General features: G+C 36.2%; 1 protein-coding gene across 1 annotated transcript in view; it reads left to right on the top strand.

The window, feature by feature from the left end:
* LOC109078898 (protein mono-ADP-ribosyltransferase PARP8-like) overlaps positions 1–24588 on the top strand; it is a 39008-nt gene that overhangs the window by 7681 nt on the left and 6739 nt on the right. Inside the window, exons 3-13 of the mRNA XM_042756595.1 lie at positions 6724–6761; positions 8101–8190; positions 11186–11256; positions 11381–11449; positions 17805–17899; positions 19753–19813; positions 19954–20044; positions 20987–21053; positions 21140–21265; positions 22517–23099; positions 24282–24335. Coding sequence (XP_042612529.1) covers positions 6724–6761; positions 8101–8190; positions 11186–11256; positions 11381–11449; positions 17805–17899; positions 19753–19813; positions 19954–20044; positions 20987–21053; positions 21140–21265; positions 22517–23099; positions 24282–24335 — 1345 coding nt within the window. The remainder of the gene's footprint in view (positions 1–6723; positions 6762–8100; positions 8191–11185; positions 11257–11380; positions 11450–17804; positions 17900–19752; positions 19814–19953; positions 20045–20986; positions 21054–21139; positions 21266–22516; positions 23100–24281; positions 24336–24588) is intronic.

Below are 24588 nucleotides of genomic sequence, written 5' to 3'. Positions count from 1 at the left end.
TGTTGTATAGTCCTGAAAATGAAAGTATAAAAAAAGCAGAAGTCATTTTCCATGTTCACACCACATTGGGTTTTTGTAATGGTTTTATGCCAGTTTAAAATTATATAAACCACAGCATTTGTCAGAGTGCAGACTTCACAGTTACAAATTAAGTCAGATACATTAATATTTGCTTAAAATGTATGTATATGTTTATGTATTATGTGTAGAGAGTAAAACATATATGTAATAAATTAGAGATGCACCGATTTAAATTTTCTTGACCGATTTTGATGTCTGATTTTTTTTTTGTAAGTGTGACCTGCATATAAATGCATGCGGATGTCACTCCTGGAACTTTGCAGCGTGTAAGCAGAAAAACAAAACGTATTCAAATTCCGAATGGATTGTAGCCAAGAAAGCACCCAAAGAGCGCTCTGCTTATAATCACTAAAAAGAGTCATTCATTTCAGTTTATCACTATCTCACAAAGTTCTGTTATAATCAGTGAAGCTGTACACTGCACAATGAATCTCTTATTTACATCATGTTACACTTTGTTTGTTATAAGGAGAGACACCTGAGCGTGCAGCACTTGTTTCGTTCCCTCTAGCATTCTCATAGAACCGTCTCTGGATACAATTAAATGCAAAGAAATATGTTATGAATATTTCATACATGTTTTTAGGCATGAAAAATGATCAAGATCATAAAAATATCAAAGCCAAAGGTTTTCATAAAACAATAGTTTACTGTTAGCCGCATCAGTAGCTCGAGAGGGCACTTATAGTGTCTGTATAGAGACGCTAGAAATTAAATTTAGCATTTCTATACATTAAAAAACAAGATTTATATAATTTTTATGATTTTTAATGAAATACGAATTTTGAATAGGCTAATGAAAATTAGTTTGTGTCTGCTAGCTTGTGTCTTTATTCTATTCATCAGTATATTTCTGGCTTACAAAACAAACAATGAATAGACGCGAAAGTACACGGACCGGCAAGCCTCATCTGGCACGACATAAGTACATTATCAATTGCCTTTGACAATGAATGCAATAAAATCAGAATCAATTTCGCGCAAAAAACTTTGGTGGCCAAGTTTCAGTGCTTCCCTAGTTATTTTTTTTGTAGATGTTTTCATTAGGCTTTTTGTCTGGTCAGGCAAGTAAAATTCTCTCTCACCTGCCCCTTTAAAAAATCAGCCTGTCCCAGACAAGCGTTAATCGAGCCCTGTGGTTCTCTCACAGTTTACTTTGGCCCTACAGATATTACAAATTGCAAACTTTGTGTCTTTTTCACTCAAGAACTTCCGCGCTGATGACATGTTTACATGCAGATGTGAATGTAGGTTGACGTCAAACCAGACTGGCTCGTAATTGGCTGACTAACCACCCGGTCGATCGGTGCATCTCTATAATAAATAGATTAAGTGAGGATTAGTTAATGTGCCAAATAGTTGAATAATATTTTATTCAACTGATGCAGAGAATCTCACATTCTGCTTTACCATTATCTACCCAACTTTTGGATTTCTTTCTGTAGTTGTTTGTGGAGCTACTGCTGCAGGGCCCAAAATTAATTTTTTTACTTGGTAGCACTGGTGCTCCCACCTTCAAAAAGTTAGGAGCACCAGCAAAAATTTAAGAGCACCACAACTAAAATGTATAAATAAATATATATGTGTGTGTGTGTGTGTGTGTGTGTGTGTGTGTATATATATAGGGCTCGACATTAAGCCTTGTCATTCACTTTCTGAGTAAAACTCACTTTTCTGGAATACATAGGATTTTTGTGTTATAAATGTAATTTATTCTGAAGCAATATTCTCATTGGTGTTCTATCAGTTTTGACATTTAAATATGCATATTTTTAATAATTACCCCAGGGCATTTTTTTTTTTTTACCTTTATGAAGGCCATTTTTTTTCTCTAATCTTATTAAATGTGTGCTTCATCTATTATTTTAAATTTGTATATGTTGTATATATGTTTAAATTCATACATATATATATATATATATATATATATATATATATATATATATATATATATATATATATATATATATATATATATATATATATATATATATATATATATATATATATAAATAAATAAATAAATAAATGTTGGAAAGAATTATATTTTTAATGATACTTTTAAACATTAAACTAAACCACCAGTAGGTGGCGGCAAGTGACCGTCTTAATGAGTGAATCAAGTCAGTCATTCAAACGTTTCCTTCAAATGGATGATTCATTCAAGAAAGATGCAGCTGTTTATGAATGGGTCATTGAATCTTTGACTCAACCGATTCGTTCAAAATGCTGAATCATTCAATAATGAAACACAATTGTTTTCTTGTGAAATGCGCCATAGTTCTGTTTTGATCTTTTTTTGGAACCATTTTCGCTGCTGAAACAGAACAAAAACAGATAATATTGCGTATAAAATGTAAGTGATTTAATTTGAACTATTTTTTACAGTTTACTGAACTGTTGTATGGAATCAGTGTCACATTTTCAGTGTTGATGGTTTTATTCAGGATATTCGGGAAAACAGCATTCTTGGTCATGTAATATACTTAACTGTATCATATGTTATAAATATAAAAACTCAACTGTTAATGTCGAGAGCCCCGTATAACAGTGTTCTTTTCATCTTCTCTCCTCATCTCTTTACATTTTCCACAAATATTATATTAACCACAAATATATATTAACAAAATATTATATTAACCACTAATATTAACTACAAATGTTCTCGAATATATTTTTAGGTCGCACACATTAAATTTAGCGAGCATATTCGACTACAATGGTCGCAATTTCAGCCTTGTGGTGACATATCTGAACTGTATATCAGCAGTACATTTTTACTGTAGCATCAAGCTGAGCTCTGATTTCATCACACAAGTTATTATCTTATGTCAAGGCAAGTAGTAATGTCACATCCAAACAACAATGGAAAGATTTTCTCAGTGTGACAGGCAGTTGAAAAATGACTGAGGGTTTCGTTCTCCTATGTTGAGCCTTCCACATATAGAGGTTGTTTGCTTTCACTGAAGTCGATGCATTTTTCATTCCATATACACAGTAATGCCTTGTTTCTGTCTTGAAGAACAAGTTTGAGGTGTAGAAGCTCCTGTCTTGGCATGTGACCTCATTTGTCAGCAATTTATAAGGCTGTTCTTTAATTTTTACCCCAGAATCAAGCCAACCAGGGCAGGAGATGTCAGACGCTATAGCTTTAATTACCTTGTCGTTTTGGATTTGGATAATTGGTGGCCTATTCCCTGAAAATCTGTACATTTGACATTAGAAATGAAAACTTACTATTTGTATGGCACTATCTGAACCCTTAAAAAGTACTTTCATTGGTGTAACTCCGTGTACTCAGGTTGTTTCCAACCTAGGCTCACTGGAAAAATGTGCCTCTATCTACATTTTTGCAAATCTCCAAAAGCATACCTATACATGCACTTCACTGCAGTTTCCACCAGAGTAGGGCTGGGCAATATGTTGAATATTAGATTATCGCGATAATCAAATAATTGATATAAAACTACCGAAGGTCATGAAAATTGAATAGTGTTGAAAATTAAGATTAATGTGCCAAACATGGCACCAATAGGCAATTTCACTCCTCCCGCAAACCAGCCAAGAAGTGCTTATGTGTAGTTCCCCATCTGAAAGAGTTTTTAGTGTCAGTGGGAACACAGTGTCATGCAAAAGAGCATCTCTCAAACCAGAAATTGTTGATAGACTTGTGCTCTAAAAAATTGAAACAGAAAATGTATGCACACTGTACTGTAAAATGAGTATGAGGAATAAACTTTTTAATTATATATATATAATGTCATTGTCAAAATTTGGAAAGATATATCAAATTTTAGGTATATATATCGCCAAGCACTACGCCAGTGGCAGTAAAAGGGCAACAACTTTTGTTCCTTTTCACAAAAATTATGATTACAGGCACAGATTATCAATTGATAAAGACTTATTTGTGGACACAGTACTATGTTATGACCTCAAAACACTTTTAACATAGTGCATGATTTATTAACTGATACTGCTCCAAATGTAGGCTTTGGCTTTTCTGACATAGTAAACTTGCTCAGTAGCTCACCTGGTGAGCATTGCACTTGTGATGCGGCGTGCACAAGTACATGTTCCCTTAACCACAAGTCTCCATGAAAGCATAGGCGTAGCTTGAAGTTTGAGCTACATTTCACAACACTTTGAAAGTGTTGTGAAATGTACAAGAAGCAACATAATATAATTTTGCAGAAATTTCGGGACTAGCACATTTTTTTAATAAGCCTGGGTTAACTCTTTCAGTCAGAAATATAAATTAAAAATTTTTTTTTACTTAAAAGGTAATTAAGATGGTACTACATTTTTTGGTTACTTGACACAACGTTTTTTTATTATAAGTAGCAGAAATTGTTGTTGGGCAGAAAATGTACATTAGATCCTGTAGCTATTGGGGCAGAGATGCATTATTAAGAAGACTTTCTGTGATGAACATAAGCAAAAACCTCATACACCTGAAGTAAGTTCATTTTTGCATAGTCATTGGCATTTAGCAGATGTGTGTAGCACTTGAGAAAAATGTGTTCATGTGACCAAAAAAAAAAACCCAGTATCATGCATAACAACTAAAGTCAATTTTTAATAAAGCCAGGTGTCATTCTGAATAATGCTTTCTGTGAGTGGCACCATGCTGTGAGAGACCTCAGAAGGGGTTTCACTTCCACTGAATCAATTTCTCTTCTGTGTGTTCTCATCACATAAATACTTCTGGGCTAGTACCGCGTTCTATGCCAGTAGTAATCAGTCTACAGAGAGTACGCTTATGTTTATTTTATTTATTTATTTTTTCATGAAGTTACTTGCCATGATTTTAATGGTATGTATAACATCATTGCCTCCATTAATTCCTGAATACATTTTCTCATTTTGTGCAATGGAGCAAAAAAACATAAGCACATAAAGGTCACCTGCGTGATATTTTCACTTTTGCCAGATCAGCCTATATCGAGGTAATGGTATGATTTTGGCAGTTTCATGCTGATCACTACAAGGCTTTTGAGTGAGCCACTTAATTCTCCACATTAATTCAAGGTAATTCATTGGAGACGGTGTCCTGTTGTCAACACTGTTCATACTTGATTGTGTGAAATGGATACAACACTTTCCTTAAATACCTCTTACGTAAGTGTTTAGACTAGCTGTTTTCAGGACTTGCGGGCAGCACCCCTCTGCTCCCCGTTATAACATCTGCTCATTTCTGTTATTTCTGTCAAATTTAATCGATGATATCTTAAGTTGTTGTTATCAACAATAGATGGCTTTTCTGTCTTCACAGCATTACATTTCTGCACCGCACTGGAACATAAAATGAATAGTTTTTTGTAGCTGATCATTTGCTTTAATTTATTCATATGTGAACAGTTTATAATGTCAGCTATTCAATGAGTAATGGACTGGTTGGATCCCAATATCTATGACAATTCTATCTTACAAAATCAAAAGTCAACACAAAAATAAACTCTTCCTTGATTTTGAAACATTTTAAATACAGGTTTTGCAAAGATTGATTTAGGGGGACAATAGCAAAATGTCAGAATTTTTTTGTTTGGTGAATAAAGAAGATCTGTGAAGTTGCAAAGACTGAAGTCTCAAATCCAAAGAGATATTCTTATTCACGGTGTGTGATGCTGTTTCGTTGAGAAAGCGAAACTACTTTGTTTTTGCCTTCCAAAAGAAGACAGGACTAGAAATCATGTTTATATCACGTTTATAATGGGTTTTATTTTTATGTCTCGTCGCTCGGGCCGGACAGGGCATCACAATATGTTAAGAGGCGTAACATTTCCGTCACACGCTTGAAGCATTCGGCCAATCACAACGTGCTGGATAGCTGGCCAATCGCAGCACACCTTGCTTTTCAGAGAGATGAACTTTGTAAAAATCGACGCGTTTCAGAAGGCGGGGCATAGAGGAGAAACAATAATGTACAGTATGTGGAAAATGTTTTTTTTTAACCTTAAACCGCATAAACACATTTCATTACACCAAATACACAAAATAATGTTCTTTTTAGCAACATCATATGACCCCTTTAATAGACTTCTGGTAACACTTTAGTATAGGAACCAGTTCTCACTATTAACTAGTTGCTTATTACCATGCTTATTCTTAACATATTGTCTCTATAGTACTTAGCACACAGTTTATTAGCACATATTCTGCTACATGACCATATTCTACATCCCTAATCCTACCCAATACCCAAAAGTAACAACTGCCTTACTAACTAAGGCAGCAAATTAGGAGTTTATTGAGGCAAACGTCTTATTTAATTGTTTGTTAAAAGTGAGAATTGGACCTTAAAATAAAGAGTGACCAGACTTTGTACTTTTCAGTTATTTGCAGTGTGTGTGAAAGTACCGCACTGAGTCAGGTACAATAAATTATGACTTTATTAAAGTAAAATCGAAACAGGTGCAAAAAGAAGAAAAAATCCCAAAACGTCTGGACCTTTGTGTCTAAGATCTCCAGTGGTACTCTTTCACAATATATGATAATATTCAAACTGTTTCTGAATTGATTCATTGTGATGAAAGACCATATGTACATGAGTGTGTCTGAGAAGCAGTGTTATGGACTGCAGTGTTACATGTATTCCTTCTAATGTTAATATTTGTGTTTCTTTTTCTTTCTTTTTTTTAGGGTGTCCTACTCTGTTCATGTCTCTGATGATTATCCAGGTATTGCACACACAAGTTGATGGATTATTTGATAAATGGATGGATCATACACTGAAACTTTCACCACTCCTATGCATATTACAATAAGGAGCAATAGTCCTTTAACACTAGCCCTATACTGCATGCTAGAAAAAGCCTTAATTCCAAGTATTTAAATTTGCCATGTTACTCGTCCTGCAACATCTGTGCTAAGGGCAAATTGGGGAGTGATGTTATGGTTATGGTCAGTGATAATACCAGCAAAAAATGCCATAGACTTTCATTGAAGTAGGGACACAGGCCACATCTTGGGACCAGAATATTATATAGAGTTGGCGGTGAACTTTAAATGGACCAGTGAGGAACCACTCAGAACACCCTATAGTGTCCACACAGAAATGGGCTAAAAACTGTTCATAACACATAAGCAAATGCATACCAATACCCTGCCAAGTACCAACAACACTAGCATTGTGACAGTCTGTTAAAATACAAAAATATAGATCATAATGTCATTTACTTCATATATACCTGACCTGACAGGAAAGATGATGCAGGGTCTACTGTGTAAAGTGACAGCTGCTATTAATAAACCAGTGCTAATATGACTAAACTGCAACATACTCAGCCTCATTGTTATGAAGTGCTGCACCCCAGCTGCTTTATACTCCTAAATATTTTCCTGTTGTCTCTTTTCTGTCAAGTAATTATAACGGCTCAAGTGAATAAGTTATAAGTGACTGTATAAGTGACTGACAGTATTTGTTTTCATTCTCCTGTGGGCCATAAAATGACAACACAATGTAAAGCTCTGTGGGTTTTTTGGGTATAGTGATAGCTGGTTTTCAGTAGTTTCGCAGTGCAGTCGGTTTTTTGTCTTTGCTTAGATTTTTTTAAATAGTAAACACAAGTTGAACATTTATCCCCCTCAAAATACACACACATTAAAATTGCATTTTGTTGTAAAGCCTAAAATTTACACACAAGAGTTGTCCCTTAAATCTAAATATAGTAGATGCAGACCTCCTTTTTGCAGGACTTAGTCTAGCCTGAATCACAGCATAGTGGCAGACAGTCAGCTTTGCATAAGAATTTGCTTGGTTTAGATTTAGACAACATTGCCAAATAATGCCATTTGGGTGGGTGCGTTAACCTGAAAATAGTGCATTGTCTAGAAACTGTAGAATTAGCACATACTGTATCTCTCTTAACTCTCATGTGGAGTGTTTCTGTTTATTATGTATAAGTTGCAAGTGAATGGTTTTGGTTACTACTGCCAGGCTTGATTACACTGTTTGATCTTCTTCACGTCTGCTTTTCTAGATATATTAGTAGCACCTGCTTGTCCTTGTCATTTCAGATAACACGTATGTGTCTAACTCTGAAAACGATGATGAAGTGTTAGTCACCAGGGATCCAATACCAGTGATTTTCCACAGAATTGCAACAGGTAAGAAGCATTTCCATCTAATAATGAATCATAAAAGAGCTGCAGCTGAAGAAAACCAATGAAACAGTTGAATGACTAGATATTTTAAAGTCACACCTAAGGGAAACCAAAAGGAAATCAGCAGCCTTCCAGGTCCAGAGTGTACGTCAGTAATATTTCAGGCATTTTAAACTTTGGTCAAGGCCCTGTCATCGGAATATTTTAGTTCCAACCCTGAACTACCATGATTCCAACACTTACGCAATCAAATTCCATTGAGTTGGCTCAAAATAATCCTTCAGACCTGCCATTAATGATGGTCAGTAGACAGATCATTACAAAAAAGTGGTAGAAGGACATGGTACTTAATGTATACCATTTCCATGTAAATACAGCATTTAGATTGTACTCAGAGGTACCACAAATATAACCACGATATACACAAACACTACCGGTTAATTTTTTTTTTTTTTCCAAATGTTTTGGAAAGAAGTTTCTCAAGGGTTAGTTCACCCAAATATTAAAATTATGTCATTAATGACTCACCCTCATGTCTTTTGTAAAATATTATTGTAAATCATTAATTTTCCCTCATTTTAAAGACCTCCGTTATAATCTGTTTTATTTTAATATTTTTTTATTTTAATGTAATAATAATGCTTCAATGCTGAATAAAATAGTTTATTTCTTCTTAGAAAAATCATATTGTCACCAGACTGTTAAACGATAGCATATGCCTAGAAAAAGAACTGTAAATGTTAGTTTTTTTTTTTTTGTATTCTCATAGTGTTAGCCAGTCGTTCTCTGTTTTTGGAGCATTTTGATTATGCTGGCAGTAACACTGGAACAATATTCTGGAATGACTTACTGCTTTTTTCTTCTGACTCCTATTTTCAATATCCGGGTAATTCATTTACCAAGTATGAACCGAGCCAAAACAAAGTGGAGTCAAAACAGCAGAGATCACCGGTTCCTTAATTTGTCTTCTAGCAACCGTTCTTTCGGAGTTTGATTCAACCCGGTAAAGGTGCTCTTTTTGCGCTCGACGTAATTTTGTCAAATGATTTTGATAAGCCTTTTTACCGCGAAAGCACCAAAGCAGAATCAATCACCCCAGTACCCTCTGTGTGTCAGTCTGAATCAACAGGCATATCATCAGCCCTCGGTTTTCGATAACTCCGACAGAAACGGTCACGAGAACGAGTCATAACCCGTTATCTGGCTGGTTCAGTCAGTGTACTGTTTGAGTAAATGAATTACTCCGGGATATTGGTTTATTTGAACTCAGAGGGAGTGTCAGCCATGTTAAAAATGTCATCAATATTTGTGTGAAACGCGAACCGTTTCATGTGTGTTATTTCATCCGGTACATCGAGTGATTCGTGCGAACCGGATGTGATCAACGAGAAAGTCTCTGAATAGTAAGTAGTTTTTGAATTCTTGGAATTTTCGATGCTTCAAAAAAAGCAACCTCGGCACATGGACTACTTTGAGGTCTTTATTACCTTCTGCTCCGTTACATTCTCTCTTCACCAAATGGAAAATATCTGCTGTGTTCCAATATGTACGGAGGTCTCCTAACGACTCTTGAGTCATGACATAATTTAGATTTTTGGGTGAACCCCTTCTTTTTAAAATGTTTGTAAATTTCCCTCTAAAGTTATCTTATCTCTTTTTTTTTTATTTTTGTAATCTGCCATCTTCTCGCTCTTTATAGTCGATCTGCTAATATCCGTGTCAGACTGTGCTATGCTGGCAGTAACACTGGAAGTTATCCTGGAATTGTACTGCATTTCATATACCCCCATTAATATTGCTGGCAGTAACACTGGAAGTTATCCTGGAATTGTACTGCATTTCTTCTGCTCCTATTTTTAGGACCAACCAAGTATGTGCCAAAACAAAGTGGCAAAACAGCAGAGATCTTCCTTAATTTTCCCTAGCAGTTAGTTAAACCCTTAAAGGTGCTCTAAGTGAATTTTGTCAAATGATTTTGATATTTGAAAGCACCAAAGCAAACACACCCATACCCCAACAGGATCTCACCCCTATTTTGATAACTCCGCCCCTCACGTACGTCCATAACCCATGGTGGAATCTGCTGTGCCTGTCGGCCGAGGGTATAATGTCATCAATAAGTGAAAGCGATGTGTGTTATTATGGTAATTCAGTGTAAAAATCAACGTAACTCACAGATCAAGAAGAAACAAAGCAACCTCGGCATCCGATTTCAGGTCTTCCTGCTCCTTGAGTTCTCTTCACCACTGGAAATCTGCTCCAATATTTACATGGGTCCTACCTCTTGCCTGATCGTAACCCTTCTTTTTAATGTTTGGTTCCTCTAAAGTATCTCTTTTTTTTTTATCTGCCATCTCTCACTCTTTATAGTAGATCTGCTAATATCCGTCCTGTGCACTCATTGAGTGCTCTCTTTTCCCTGTCATTACTAGACACGCCCCTTACTGCTGATTGGCAGCGTGTGTGTTTTGGGACTCGGTGAGACACTGTGGTCAAAAACGTTTTTCAAATATTGCTTAGTGCACCTTTAATAGATGCTTGTCATGCACATCTAATAGTTTTCCAATCCAGACATTTAATAAAAAAGGGTTGACATCTTCCAGCACAGTACATTACAACTAATGAGCCTGTGCACATTCTGCTGATGGATCTTGGATGTGCAAACTTTTTCAGTTGTAAATGTTTTCTGACTCAAATCCCTGTATAAACAATCTACTTGTACTCGGAGGTGTTGAAAAATGCAAGTACCACTTCTTGGGTCAAGACCTCACTGTTTTATTAGCACTTTAACCTGCGTTGTTTCAGTTGAAACGTTTGTATTGCCATCACCATACACACATATGGTCTACACAAAACAATGGTTAGAAAGTTTGTATATTCAGGACATGACCAGGCCTGTCACAGGAATTATGCCAGATATGATCTTAATCTGAAATTCTCAGTTCACAGTATCATGTCATCCTCACACACCTGTGCTTTCACTCTACTCTCTCTTTAGAAATACGCAAAAATAATGATGCCACCAGCTGTCTGTCTATTAAATCAAAACTTCAAACCGACAAAAACGCAGTAAGAAATTAGACCATAATTTTTACTTTTATCATAAAATGTCTTTTATTTACAAATGTGAGGTATATCAATGAGTCAGTTGTATTGTGACTAAAGCCCTCTCTTGCTTTTGAAACCTTTCCAGTGCCATTATGCTATAGAGGAGGATTCAGAGGGTGACAATGATTCAGAGGAGTTCTACTATGTTGGACAGGTAAGTTCAGATGAGTCTCTACACTACATTTATGTACATAACATTTCAGTCTGTGGAATCTCTGCACACTTATTGACTAAACACCTACAATCCATATTAACCAAGTAATAAATGTGTGAGTATTCCAGCTGAATTGTTGTCATAATTTTCAGTTCAAACATGCCTTTTTTTACATTACTGTTCAATGTTTTGTAGGAAAGAAAAGAATACTTCTATTCTATACTTCTTACTGAATTCTCTCAAAACAGTCTAATATTAAATGTCTCTTTATGACACTAATTGGTGCAGAATGAAATTTAGAAGCATCTGCAAATGTGACCTTAAGTTATAGGGGTAATAGTAAAAGTTTCAGACATGGAGTTTCCTAAACAATGTCCTGTTCACCATGTGAACCTCTGCCTTACGTAGTCAGTGCAACTAAACTTCCTAAAGTCTTACAGGTATAAAACCAGCTTCAAACCCACAGCACCTGGGGCTTCACACTTTTCATTTCATGGTAAATTTTGCCTAAAGTAGTTTGCAGCTCATATAAAAGAACTTTATAACTCTCTTAACTTTGAATGTTTAGTCCCTCACTCTTCTGAGAAGGTTTCCATCCTGAAAATGAATGTTTGCACACATGGATTGTGCTTAAATTAATCATGTGACCATCCACTGGAGCAAATCCATAACGCTGGAGTGAGTGAGTGAGCTTTGTGTGCTCTGTGAAGACTAGTCCTAAGGTGATGAAGATTCATGCCCTAATGCCTGTGCCATCACTGGCTCTTGCTCACTGTAATGTGGCAGTTTTGCAATCCTTTGCTGTTCTGATGATCTCAAAGCCTTAGAGAGACTCTTCCATGCCACATGCTGGCAGATTCTCTTTAAACTTCAGAACAGCTGGTGAGTTTTCTTGATCTCTGTTGCACTGAATATCTAAAAAGACCAGTGCTTGACTGGGTGGTACGCAGTATACCAGCACTTCTATATATTAATCTTTAGTGTACCGGCACTTTTTCGTGCATACCGGCAACATGTTAGAAGTCAAAGCATCAGTGTCTGGGTGATTAGAAATGACACTATATAAATCACACCACTCAGATGGGGGCACTAAGTGCATTAAGTGACGTGACATTCAGCCAAGTATGGTGACCCATACTCAGAATTCGTGCTCTGCATTTAACCCATCCGAAGTGCACACACACAGAGCAGTGAACACACACCCGGAGCAGTGGGCAGCCATTTTATGCTGCGGCGCCCGGGGAGCAGTTGTGGGTTCGATGCCTTGCTCAAGGGCACCTAAGTCATGGTATTGAAGGTGGAGAGAGAACTGTACATTACGGAAGTTCTAAGCGGCCATGCATTATAATTTTTTTTCTTTTTGTTTTCTCGTTATAACGACTTAATTTTCTCGTTATCTCGCGACATAACGAAGTTCGTTTTTCTCGTTATAACGACTTAATTTTCTCGTTATCTCGACATAACGAAGTTCGTTTTCTCGTTATAACGACTTAATTTTCTCTAAGAATTTACAAAACTGCGCCAGCAGGTGGCACTATAGACCTGAATATAACTGATGGGGGTGTTGTGTACTATCCACTTTACTGTACGCGGACCTTCCTGATCGCCATAATTTGTGCAGTCTTGTTTATTACTGACATTTAATTAATTCATAAATGTTAAATGCTTGAATATTTTGTGTATTAAGTTCCTGTTAGATGCATGAGTTTCACCAACGCATTCTGTTTCATCAATAACTGCTTATCAAAACCAAGGTTGACATCACTGTATTCTGTTTGCACCAATATATATTATATTTGTGCTTCTTTTAGGCTCATGATTAATTTAATTTTAATTTTAATTTAATGATTAGGTAGTTAATAAGCGGAGATGTTCTGTTTATCTACAGTAGGACGGGATTTAACGATGTAGGCTGATGTGCTTCTTTTCCTTATTACCAATCTTTATTGTTAACCATATTGATGAGAAATGTGATGTATATGTAAAATCCATAGGCTAATTTAATTCAGTTTTGTTCTGTAATGTTGTAATGGTTTTTTTCTACACACACACACACACATACACGTACACATGAACGCTCTTTTCAAACAGAAGCTTGTAACACACATGATATCTGCCACATAATGACTACTACAAATTACAAATTATATATAATTTTATTTCATATAAAGGGAAAATTAAAAGTGAGTTTAATCCATGCAGCTCTAATGGCGCGGTGTTGCCATTTAAACATGTTAATTACACAAACACAAAACGTTCGTTGTACTGTCTCTGGAAAAAAATCAACAGTGATTGATCAGCCTTTATTTATACAGTATTGTAGACGTTATTATTACCTAGGCGAAGCAAAATTTGCTGAAATATAGGCTACAGTAAGAGCGCCTGCATGGCTGTCCATCAGATGCCTGTCAAAGTTGAGTTCGTTACTATAGCAACAGTAAAACTTTCATGTCGTTATAACGAGAAAACAAACTTTCGTTATGTCGAGATAACGAGAAAATTAAGTCGTTATAACGAGAAAAACGAACTTCGTTATGTCGAGATAACGAGAAAATTAAGTCGTTATAACGAGAAAACGACTTTCGTTATGTCGAGATAACGAGAAAATTAAGTCGTTATAACGAGAAAACAAAAAGGAAAAAAATTATAATGGATGGCCGCTTAGAACTTCCGTAGTACATGCACTCCCCCCACCCACAATTCCTGCCGGCCCGAGACTCGAACTCACAACCCTTCGATTGGGAGTCCGACTCTCTAACAATTAGGCCACGACTTCACGATTACCTCTCATCTCTATGAATCACGTGAATGCAAATGGAGTCAGTCTACCTGTTAGGGGTTTTTAAAGTGTGGGGCATGAGAGCATGTCAGGGGAGGCATGCAGAGTAGTTAAAAATAGCCTAATTAATAACTGATTACTAATTTGAATCAGTACATTATAATGTAAACAATACCTTAACATGAAAAGAAGTAAGTTTTTGCTGTCAGATCATTTTAAACTGGTAAACTTCTGAAAATTTTTCAGGATCCAATAAGCGAATGCATCAAACTTTAAGTCCAAAAACAGTGCTAATGCAGAGAAAACATGGTTGATGAGGGAGAGAATAGTGACTAGGGCTGCACGATGTGTCGTTTAAGCATCGATATCGCGATGTACGAATCCACGATAGTCACATCGTAGGATGTGCGATGTAGGCTGTCGTAGTTGACCCGTTATTCATTAACCGTACGGGCTGCTCCCCGGCCCTTGACGAATGTGATTCGCGGATTAATTGCACAGTTTAACCATCATAGAGTGAAAGTTTATCATTTGCATGTGTTTTTAAGTCCTGTCAGTTTAACAGGGCGCATATAAGAACGAGCAGAGAGAGAGAGTGAGCGAGAGCTAAAGCGAGTGAGCGAGAGAGAGCGAGAGAGAGAGCGCGCCCAGGTCGCGCGCGCTCAACTTCACCGTCTTCAACACGAGCGTTGTCTTGCTCTCTCTCCATCGCGCATATTAATCAAAATCAATTGACACGATGGTGCTGAAAAAAAAAGAAAAAAAAAAACTATCCAGTGATGAAATGTTTTCTGTGTTGTCAAATCTTGTGCGATATCCTAAACTGCCGAGATAATTACACAACACGTGCCATACACGTCTGATTCGCGAACTAATGATTCCTTTTGAACCGATTCAATTTAATGAAACTGACCTGTCCAACACTGAACTCACGAGACGTCTAAATTGGTGTATTAAAAAAAATCTGTAACACTTTACAATAATGTTCTATTTATTAAACTATTTAACTACATTATTTAACATTTACTATTACTAAACTGCACTTCTACAACATTGTTAATTTCAACATTTAGGCTATAGCCTTCATTGTTGAAATCAAAAGTATTTGTTAACATAATTAATGCACTGTGAAGTGACATTACCAAACAATGAACACCTGGGTTTTTATAAACTAAGATAAACAAAGATTAATAAATATAGTAACAAAAGTATTGCTCGTCGTAAGTTCCATGTTAGTTAATATGTTAACAATTCAAACCATATCCTAAAGTTACAAACAAATAATTTACTCTAATTTAAATGATACTCTGATGTCTAAATCATTTAAAATGAGAATGTAAGTGTGCTCACCCCATTTTTGTTTGTAAGAAAAAATTTAATTAGATTTCATATCGCAATATATATCGCAGAAAAATAAAATATCGCAATGTAATTTTTTCCCAATATCGTGCAGCCCTAATAGTGACTCACTTCCAGATGTCAGTAAATTATTCTTTTCAGCATGTATTTGGCTTAAAAGCATGAGTGTTTTAAAATGGATGCCAGATAAGGTGTTTTAGATTATGCAGTTGCCAGTGGTTTAGTAATTCTGAATGGATCTGTATAGTGGCAAATACAGTCAGATCAAGCAAGCTGGTTTAGTGGTCTTTTGATGTCTCCCTTTGTTCCTGTTTGGTATTGCAGCTTGACTGGTGCTTATTTGCATTAAAAATGCTGTAAACAGTATTTATTTATTTAATTTTGTGGCACTATATCCATACATTGTGAATTTGAAAAGTAAAAAGAAAATTAAAGGGGGTTGAGGGGAATACCGGCACTTCTTTTTTTACAATTTCAAGCACTGAAAAAGACTGAACTTCATTCATCATTTACATCGACAAAAGCATGATTAATGTATATAACAATGTAATGTTTATTTCCTTTTTATGTAAAGACCTGTAAATATTTATAGTTTTTTCTTAGCAAATTAGTGCCACTAGTGTCACCAAATGGAATTGCAGACCTGACTGATTCTAAAGATTGAGAGTAAACAATCACAATTTTTCTACTGGTTGAGTGTTGCTGTGATGAGCAAGTCTAGAGGCTCAAACAAACAGATTCATGTTCTTCATGGAAATATGAATGACTTATGATGAGTTATTTTTAATGAGTTTTCAAACTGGATTAGAAGAAAGTACTTAAAAATCTAAAAAAAAAAACAAAAAAACTTTGTTAAATACTTAATTAAATACTTAGTTACTCAATTAAGGATATTTAATCAAAATCTGTGATTCATATTTTGCCTGTTCAAATTCACCTTTTCTGTTAACTTCTTGCAGCAATTATTACTGACTAGGTTTGTATAAATATAATGATTACCCTTGGATCTCTTGTGGAAAATGTCTCTGCCTCCTTCCGAAACACGACATCTCTGTCTTTTTTTAATCTGCTCAGTGATGCATTAGAAAAAGGATCAAGGAAAATAAAATCAATCAATGATTAAATCAAACAATCTGAAGGTGCTGGAATGGCAAATTAACTTTCACAAGAAAGCCAGGTAGTTTGTTTTGGACACAGCGTTGAGTTCTGACTTCAAATTACTCTATTATAAGATCAGTCTCTATAGACTATTTTTCTACTGGCCTGTCTGGGGCACTGATTCAATTTTTACTTGCCCTGGCAAAATTTTCATTTAAAAAAAAAATAAAATTGTTAATCTCATGTAACCTTGAATTCTAATAATACAAAATTCTGAAATGTTTTTATGTAGGTCTAACAGTAATATTCAGGTACAGAAAAATAATAATTTAATTTAAAAATAACATTGCATAGTCTTCACTTTATAAATTAAATATAGATTAATCCTAGTTAAAGCTACAAAAGTTATTTAGCTTAGTGGAGTGAATGAATTTATTTGTCTGTTGTTGTTTGATTTAGTTAATCACACAGACAGGTTAGGCTGCTGTCAATACACATCCAATTTCATTTTTGACTGTTGGCTTTCACTTAAGACAGCCAATCGTGTTTGAGAATAGTCGCCAAGACAGTAATAAGTCAACTTGACATCATTTTGTATGTATTTGTATGTTTAAGTGAAAGAAAACACACAGAAAACAGTGCATGAGTACAGCATTCCAGTTCTCCTTCGCGTCTTCTTGCACTTATTGCTTGAATGTTTAAATTGGAAAGGATTAAAAACAAGTGCAAATGATAAATTTTTGTGACTACACAGCATTGACCTGATAGGGCCAGTGACAAATCTGTCAATCATCCTGAGCGTCTTTTCACTGGCCCTGGGCCATTGGGCAGTCCTTATTGTCAAGCCCTGAAAGTATGACGTATATTAATTGTTAAAAGAGTGCAGAGCCATCAGCAGGTTAAAATGGACATGATTAATGTCTGGAAGCTTGTTTGAAGTGCTCTGGATCTTACACTGATTAAAAGCTCATTGTTTATCCAATCAAATGCACCTCTGAAGCCTCGATCATGAGCAGAGAAGTGCTTGATCAACTGTTCCTGTGTTTCTTGATTTTATTTTTAAATGACTTTTTGAACTGGTGTTTATTAACCTTTTGACCTGTTTGTTTGTGCGAGCAGGTAAGTTATGATGGAGAGCTTCACAAACACCCCCATCTGGAGGCTGATTTGGCAGCCGTGAGGGACTTATATGGCCATCATGCAGTATCTCTCAGGTATCTGACCATTCATTTTTCTTGTTGTTGATGTGAGAACATTTTGAAACTTTTGCCAATTAAACTTTTTTTTTTTTCACACAAAAAGAAACACATTCAATATAAAGTAGCATTATTTCAGAAAAAGTGCAAATTTCATCAGCTCAGAAAAAAGTTGTGAAATTGTGACTTCCTTCCTGAAATCCCCTACCACCAGAGAAGTGTTTTACAGGTTACGACACCTGGAGCAATCGTTCTTTAGTGTTCTGGCACTGTTAACCCACTCAAGGACGTTCTCTGCCTGAGCCGGGTCCCATAACCCTCAGGTGGCCAGTTGTCTGTCATTTGGGGAAAGGCTCTGTGATCAACTGAAGGATGGTCTGTGAGAGTCTGAGCAGTTTCAGTTTGATTACAGGCCTGTAATGGTGTAATGATTGCCGGGTTTTTTATCCTGACGGAGAGGCTTTCTTTTAGCTAATCTGCTCTGCAATCAGTGTTGGAGCAAATTTATAGCAAGAAATAACAGATTTGAAACTGCTGCTTTTAATAATGCTGTGGACATATCTAAGATGAAAAGAACTCATGACAGATTGTCAACAAGAACGTGATTCACCCTGCAAAATTTGGCAATCTGAATGGTGTTTCATGTGACGAAAGCTATTAAAAGCTTCGTCCTTGAAAGTTTATCTTGTCAAGCTGCTTTTGATAACAGCAGACAGTCAAATGAAAGAACAGCATAAAAGACTCTATTCATATCAGCAGAAGTGTGTGTTTTATATTCTCTCTAGTGTGTGATCTGTGTGATGCATTTGCCCTAAGTCATAGATGGAAGACTATTTTGAATATTTATTCAGTGTTCTGCTTGAAAAATGGCCCGGGTCGCTTTTGCTGCGTCTCGGTTCACTGGGGCCACCTTAATTCCAGGACATGTCCCAATAAAAGCTTTGGTTTGTTGGCTTTTGCCTATTCATTTAACTTGATTTGAATGAAAAAGCAAAATTGCTTTTAGAAATGATTCCTTGAAGTTGTTTGGAATTTCTTTTACCTTTAGTAAATATGTAATTTTGTGTGTTTACATGTATCTGAACATGAATGTGTGTTTATCGGCTGTATGTAAGCTGTTTCCCCTTGACAGATCAAAGGGGATTATTATTTTCTCAAACCTTTTGCTTTTGAGACACAGCGGCTGCATTTGGGAGTGAGGTGTAACCATGGTAACAGTTAGCCCAGAGCAAGGCAACGAACTCATCACAATGGTTTTATGAGAAATAAATGCTTTGAGTAAAGCACAGCAACAGAGCTGGAGCGTCAAGCTGCATCACTTCAACATCAAGTATACCTGTGTACATGCATAAGAAATAAAATATAACACCAGATTGATTTATTCTGGAATCTTTCTGATTAAAGTTAACATGCTTTCCTTTTCCCATTTATGTCATCAGGGCACACAGGATGATATTTGATATTTTGTTAGCAAATTTGCTTTCAGTCTCCTTCCACTCAGTTATTTGCTGATGGATAAAAACCATCTTTTTTTTTCCTTTTCTTTTTTTCTAAAATAGGGTGCAAATGATAATTCATATCAACTTTAAAGCAGAAACTTTTGTAAGCCGGCTGTATAAACAAAGTGAACTGCTTCATCATGTCTAAATTTGATGTGAATTCACTTCGAATCCCTAAAAGCTTTGTTCTTGACTGTCAACAACAATAATCTGAGTAATATATTCTAGTAATTGTTTTGTCTTAATGAGTATGTACTTTAAAAGCTGCTGTGAATAAAGAGTAATCTCACTAGCAGGATTTATTTTGTCGAAGATGGAATGTAATAATCACCAAGTCTGCAATTATATCTATTTTTTTCCCCCAAAATACAGGGAATATGGTGCAATTGACGATGTGGACATCGACCTACACATTGATGTCTCTTTCCTAGATGTAAGTGTTATTGTTCATTGTCTTATTGAAGATAAATGATGATGACCAGTGATTTTTATTATTATTATTATTTTAGTTTTTTGTGTGCGTGTGTGTGTGAGTTATATTGTGTGAAACTGAAATGAAGCATTTGTTCATAGGAGGAGATTGCACTTGCCTGGGATGTGATCCGGAGTGAACCTGTTATTGTGCGGCTTCACTGCTCCCTCACACAATATCTGAATGGACCAGGTTAGTTCCCTCACACACACACACACACACACACACACACACACACACACACACACACACACACACATGCACACACAAAAACAAACTTTCTGTAATAGAATATTTATTTTATAAAGATCTGTAGCTGTTAGTCAGGTTGAATGCCTTATTGAATTTAACACAAATGAAAACGAGGCTGTGAGGTATAGACTTACAGTCTTTACATTGGCACAAACTGTATAACAATTCTAGATCATGTAATTTTCAGAACTCACATCTTTTAAAACTCTTTTATTGAGTTTTTGTCTGCTTAAAAAGTATAAAAAAAAGGTCTGTTAAACAACAATACAATCCATTGAACACACTGTATTTCTGTCCCTCACAGCTTCATTTTCATTTCTGTCAAAACTTAAATATGGCACTATCCTGACTAAGGACTATTGCAATGATTCCCAACCAGGGATTCATAGACTTTGACTGAACTTTGTTTTACATATAAAACAGTTAACAACTCTATAAGAAAATCATGCAATTCATTTTCCTGTCAACAGCATTAGACTAGTTTGGCCAACTTTCCTTGTTAAATGTTTTTTCCCCCGTGTTCCTTTCCTTTTGCATAAAAACAGTATGTCTTGTTCTTGTCAGTGAGAGTTTTCTGAGTGTCCTTGCACTGAGCTCTCTCTGTTGATTGTAGATTTGTTCAGAATTACTTGCCTCAAGAACATGGCCACTTCAGTTCAGATTGCAGGAGAGAAGTTACTTAGACATGGCTGTAATGCCTGCTCTTGTTCTCTTGCCAAGATATTGCTTATCATAAGAGGCTCATTTCAGAGTGACCTTCTGTTGCAGTTTTTTAAAAATCTCTTTGATGGCTTAATCAAATGGCTGTAGCAAATGGTTACATTATATGGTACTTTGTATTGCAATAACTTTCTCATGGAGAATATCATGTCCTGTTTCCAGTTCCCACTGTCGATGTGTTTCAAGTGTCTTCAAAAGACAGATTTGGACTTGGACATCAGCTGAAAAAGTAAGAAACTACTGGAAAATGTTGTCTTGTGTTATATAGGGGTTTCTAGTGTCATTAAACTTCATGAGTGTGTTGTCTCTTGGCAGGGTAATGCAAACCTTTGTCACACAGCAGTGGAAGTGTCAGAGCAAAGATAAAATCAGCCCACACAGCAAAAAGCAAACAGATAAGAAGGTGAAGTCTCCCCTGCACATTTTTTCAACTCTACGCAGGTGAGAAAAAAGTCACTCACTAAACCAGTGCTAGACAGTTAATCAGATACAGCCCAACCCTAGTTCTGATTTTTATATCCCCCTTTCGTAGCTCCTTTAAACCCAGGACTGTTCACCAAGAAAATTGGTTGCTTCTGGTGAATGTTAACATGCTTAATTAACCTCACACATTAAAATGCTTAAAAACTCTTTCTAAAATTTTTTCTCTTCTTTCTTATTGCTGTTACTGCTTTGTACATGCCATTATTTTGCCATTTCAGACACTGTTTTTGTTACATTGTTTTTCATACATTGAATTTTTCATGATTCTCTGAATAGGTCTTAAACTTGTTTTTTTACTCTTCTGTGGTTCATCTGTTTGATTGGGTTTGTGCAATTATGAAATAATAGAAAAATGTGAAAAATGTAAAAAAAAATAATAATAATTGTAATCTGAATATAAGGCTTCTTTTGAATAACCGTCCAAAGAGAAAGATGTTTATTTGCCCTCTGTTGTACTGGAGTAAATTTGTATGGCAATCAGCATATATGAGTAAATTTGGTGATTATTTTTTTCCCCATACATTTCACATTTGATGTGAACAGGCAAAACTTATGTCTTCGGGACCAGCATTTACTTTTAAGTTAACAAGCGTGCCAGCTTCATGGTTTCTGTGTTTATTAGACCAGCTGGAGAGCCTGAGACATAAGAGCAGATATAGTCTAATGAATGACCCTATGATGAGTCAGTGGTTGTTTATCAAATTGTTGGAACAGTTGACACAAATCTGATGTTTCATTGAATTTGAAAGACTCCAAGATGGAGAAGACTGGACTGTAATTTTGATGAAATTAACTTTAAGAATGTAGCCATGGGTTTGGCAGTTTAAAATCATAGAGGAAATCTTACCTGAATGACTCACCTGTGTGTGTGTGTGTGTGCGTGTGTGTGTGTGTGTGTGTGTGTGTGTTTAATAAATAATAAAATTATCCAGAAATGAAAGATGCAGAAAAATGGTAAAGCAGTTTGTCAACAATGCTTAATGCTTTGTATCTCATTAACTCTAACACGACCTATTGTAATTCATTAGTGCAAGAAACGCGCATCCCCACTGCAAACTATGCAGACCTCGACATGAAAAATGAAATGGTGTAAATCAGCCAATGAAGCATTCTGAAATGTGCAGGATTTGCACAAGCATAATTGCACAACATCTTTCTGTTCCTTAGTTCACGTTGTTTGATTAATGTGCTGTGCTTGTGCAAACTCAGATCCCCCAGCTACCCTCCTCCTGGCTGTGTGAAGAGCAAAAAGAAGCTCAAACCTGAGCAGGATGGCGTGTCAAAGTCCCACCGTCTGTTACGGCGAACATGCTCAAGCACGGTGAAGCCAGAAATGGATGGCTGTGTCGGCAAGTCGCACAAGCTTCTGGGCCACTCTCTCTCCAGCGACCCGCGGATGGAGCAACATCAACCCCTCAAGCAGCCCCACCGGCTGCTGCCGAGGCCCTGCTCGACTGCTGTTAAACCGGAGGACTGCCCGCCACTGCGGCCTCATAAACTGTCGCCGCGGTCGAGCATGGCAGAGCCTCGCTGCGAACATGCTGCTGGCAGTAGCGATGGCAGTGCTTTGAAGCCCCACCGGCTACTGGGCCGCTCCTGCTCAGGCAGTGTGCGGACTGAAGAGCTGGACGGCCTGAAGCACCACCACCGTCTGCTCAGCAGGTCCTACTCCAGCAGCAACAAGATAGGCAAAAGTGACATCTTTAAAGAGCCTGTCACTGAGAGCAGACGTCTCTCCCTTACCTCAGGGCTAATTGGCATCCTGGCCCCATCACTCTCTTCCACACCTCAGGTAAGGATGTTTCCCAGAGGCTGCTTGGGATTGCCTCATATGCAAATACTTTCTTGAGATTACATAATAAATTAGGATTTGCCTAATTTGATTGGCTGTTTGGTTTGGCTTTGGTCAGTGACACCTGATCGAGTGTGGTGCAGTGAGATCCAGGCAGATGAAGTCTTTCAATAAAGTTGTATTTATTTGAATATAAAATCATAAATGATAACCATAACAGAAGATAGTAATAATGAAAAAAGTAAAATGTAAGAAAAGGATTAAAAGAATGCAAAATTCAAATTGAGTATATTCTGCTAAACTTCTAAAAGAGTAATCTGAGTATCTAAGCATCTGAGTATAATAATCCTTTTAAAAGAAAATCATAAATGTCAAACAAATTTATCCATTGTGTTATTATCTACGTATTATCAAATATTTCCCCCACCTAAGTTAAATTAAGTTCAGGATTAGGTCAGGTTGACATGACTTGTAAAATACAGTAGGTAAAAGTCAGATAAAAATAGAGATATGAGTTAAGCAATTTTCAAATATCATCTTGCAAATACCAGCTCTTGGAAAGAACATTTAGTACCACAGAAAGCAAATTCAAGGAACATTCTTCATATAAACATATTTCGAAAAGGTGCTCAACATCTTACCAAAACATCCTTTTACCATAATGTACACTTTATATGTCAGACCAGAAAAAATATACTACGTCTACAGAATAATAAATGAATAATAGTGAATATATACCTAATATAAAACCGTAATATGAATATAATGAAGAGTAACAACAAAAAGAACCATAAAGAATGACTCAGAATAAATATAATGTTTACATGATTATGGAAAATAAGAAAAGTGTAACATCCTTGCAAATTTGCATACACCACAGTGTTTTGGATATGAAAGCATTATTTAACAGAATTTATTTACTGCAAAAACAAGAGTAAGCAATTTCACAATTTATTGCTCCTACCAGGCAAGAGATGAGAGAGCAGGGTTGAGGACAGGGTGATTTATTAAAAAATAAATTCTTGCAGAGAGAGAAATTCTGTTGTTAAAACATTTTGTCCCACAAGTGGCACAACATTTTGGCTTCAGGCATTGAAAACAACTTTGTGTGTTTGGTTTGCAAATTTGGTTTGGAATTTAGAGGGAGTTCAAACTTTTTTTTTTCTCTGTTTTCTCGAGTAGCCAAACATCGGCGCCAAATCCATTCCAGTCAGAGACAGAGGCTTCCTTGTTCAGGTAAAAAAAAAATTTTTTTGCCTAAATTCATTGATCAAACCGTATTTGTGGTTGGATTAATACAACTCTTTTATTCACAAATACATGCAAAATCCTTTCCTGAAGCAAACTGAGCTTGAGGGCATGTGATTGGTTGCAGTAGTTGACATTTTCCAGTCATTAGTATTCTTGTGACCAAAGTTACATCAAATATTTCAGGAAAAATTCTAAGGTTGTTTACTCACAATCAAGTCATTCCAGATGTTTCAAACAT

This window comes from Cyprinus carpio, chromosome A5 (assembly GCF_018340385.1).
Source record: "Cyprinus carpio isolate SPL01 chromosome A5, ASM1834038v1, whole genome shotgun sequence".
NCBI lineage: Eukaryota > Metazoa > Chordata > Actinopteri > Cypriniformes > Cyprinidae > Cyprinus > Cyprinus carpio.
The sequence above is the reverse complement of the archived record's forward strand: the minus strand, read 5'-3'. Positions and strand labels throughout refer to the sequence as shown.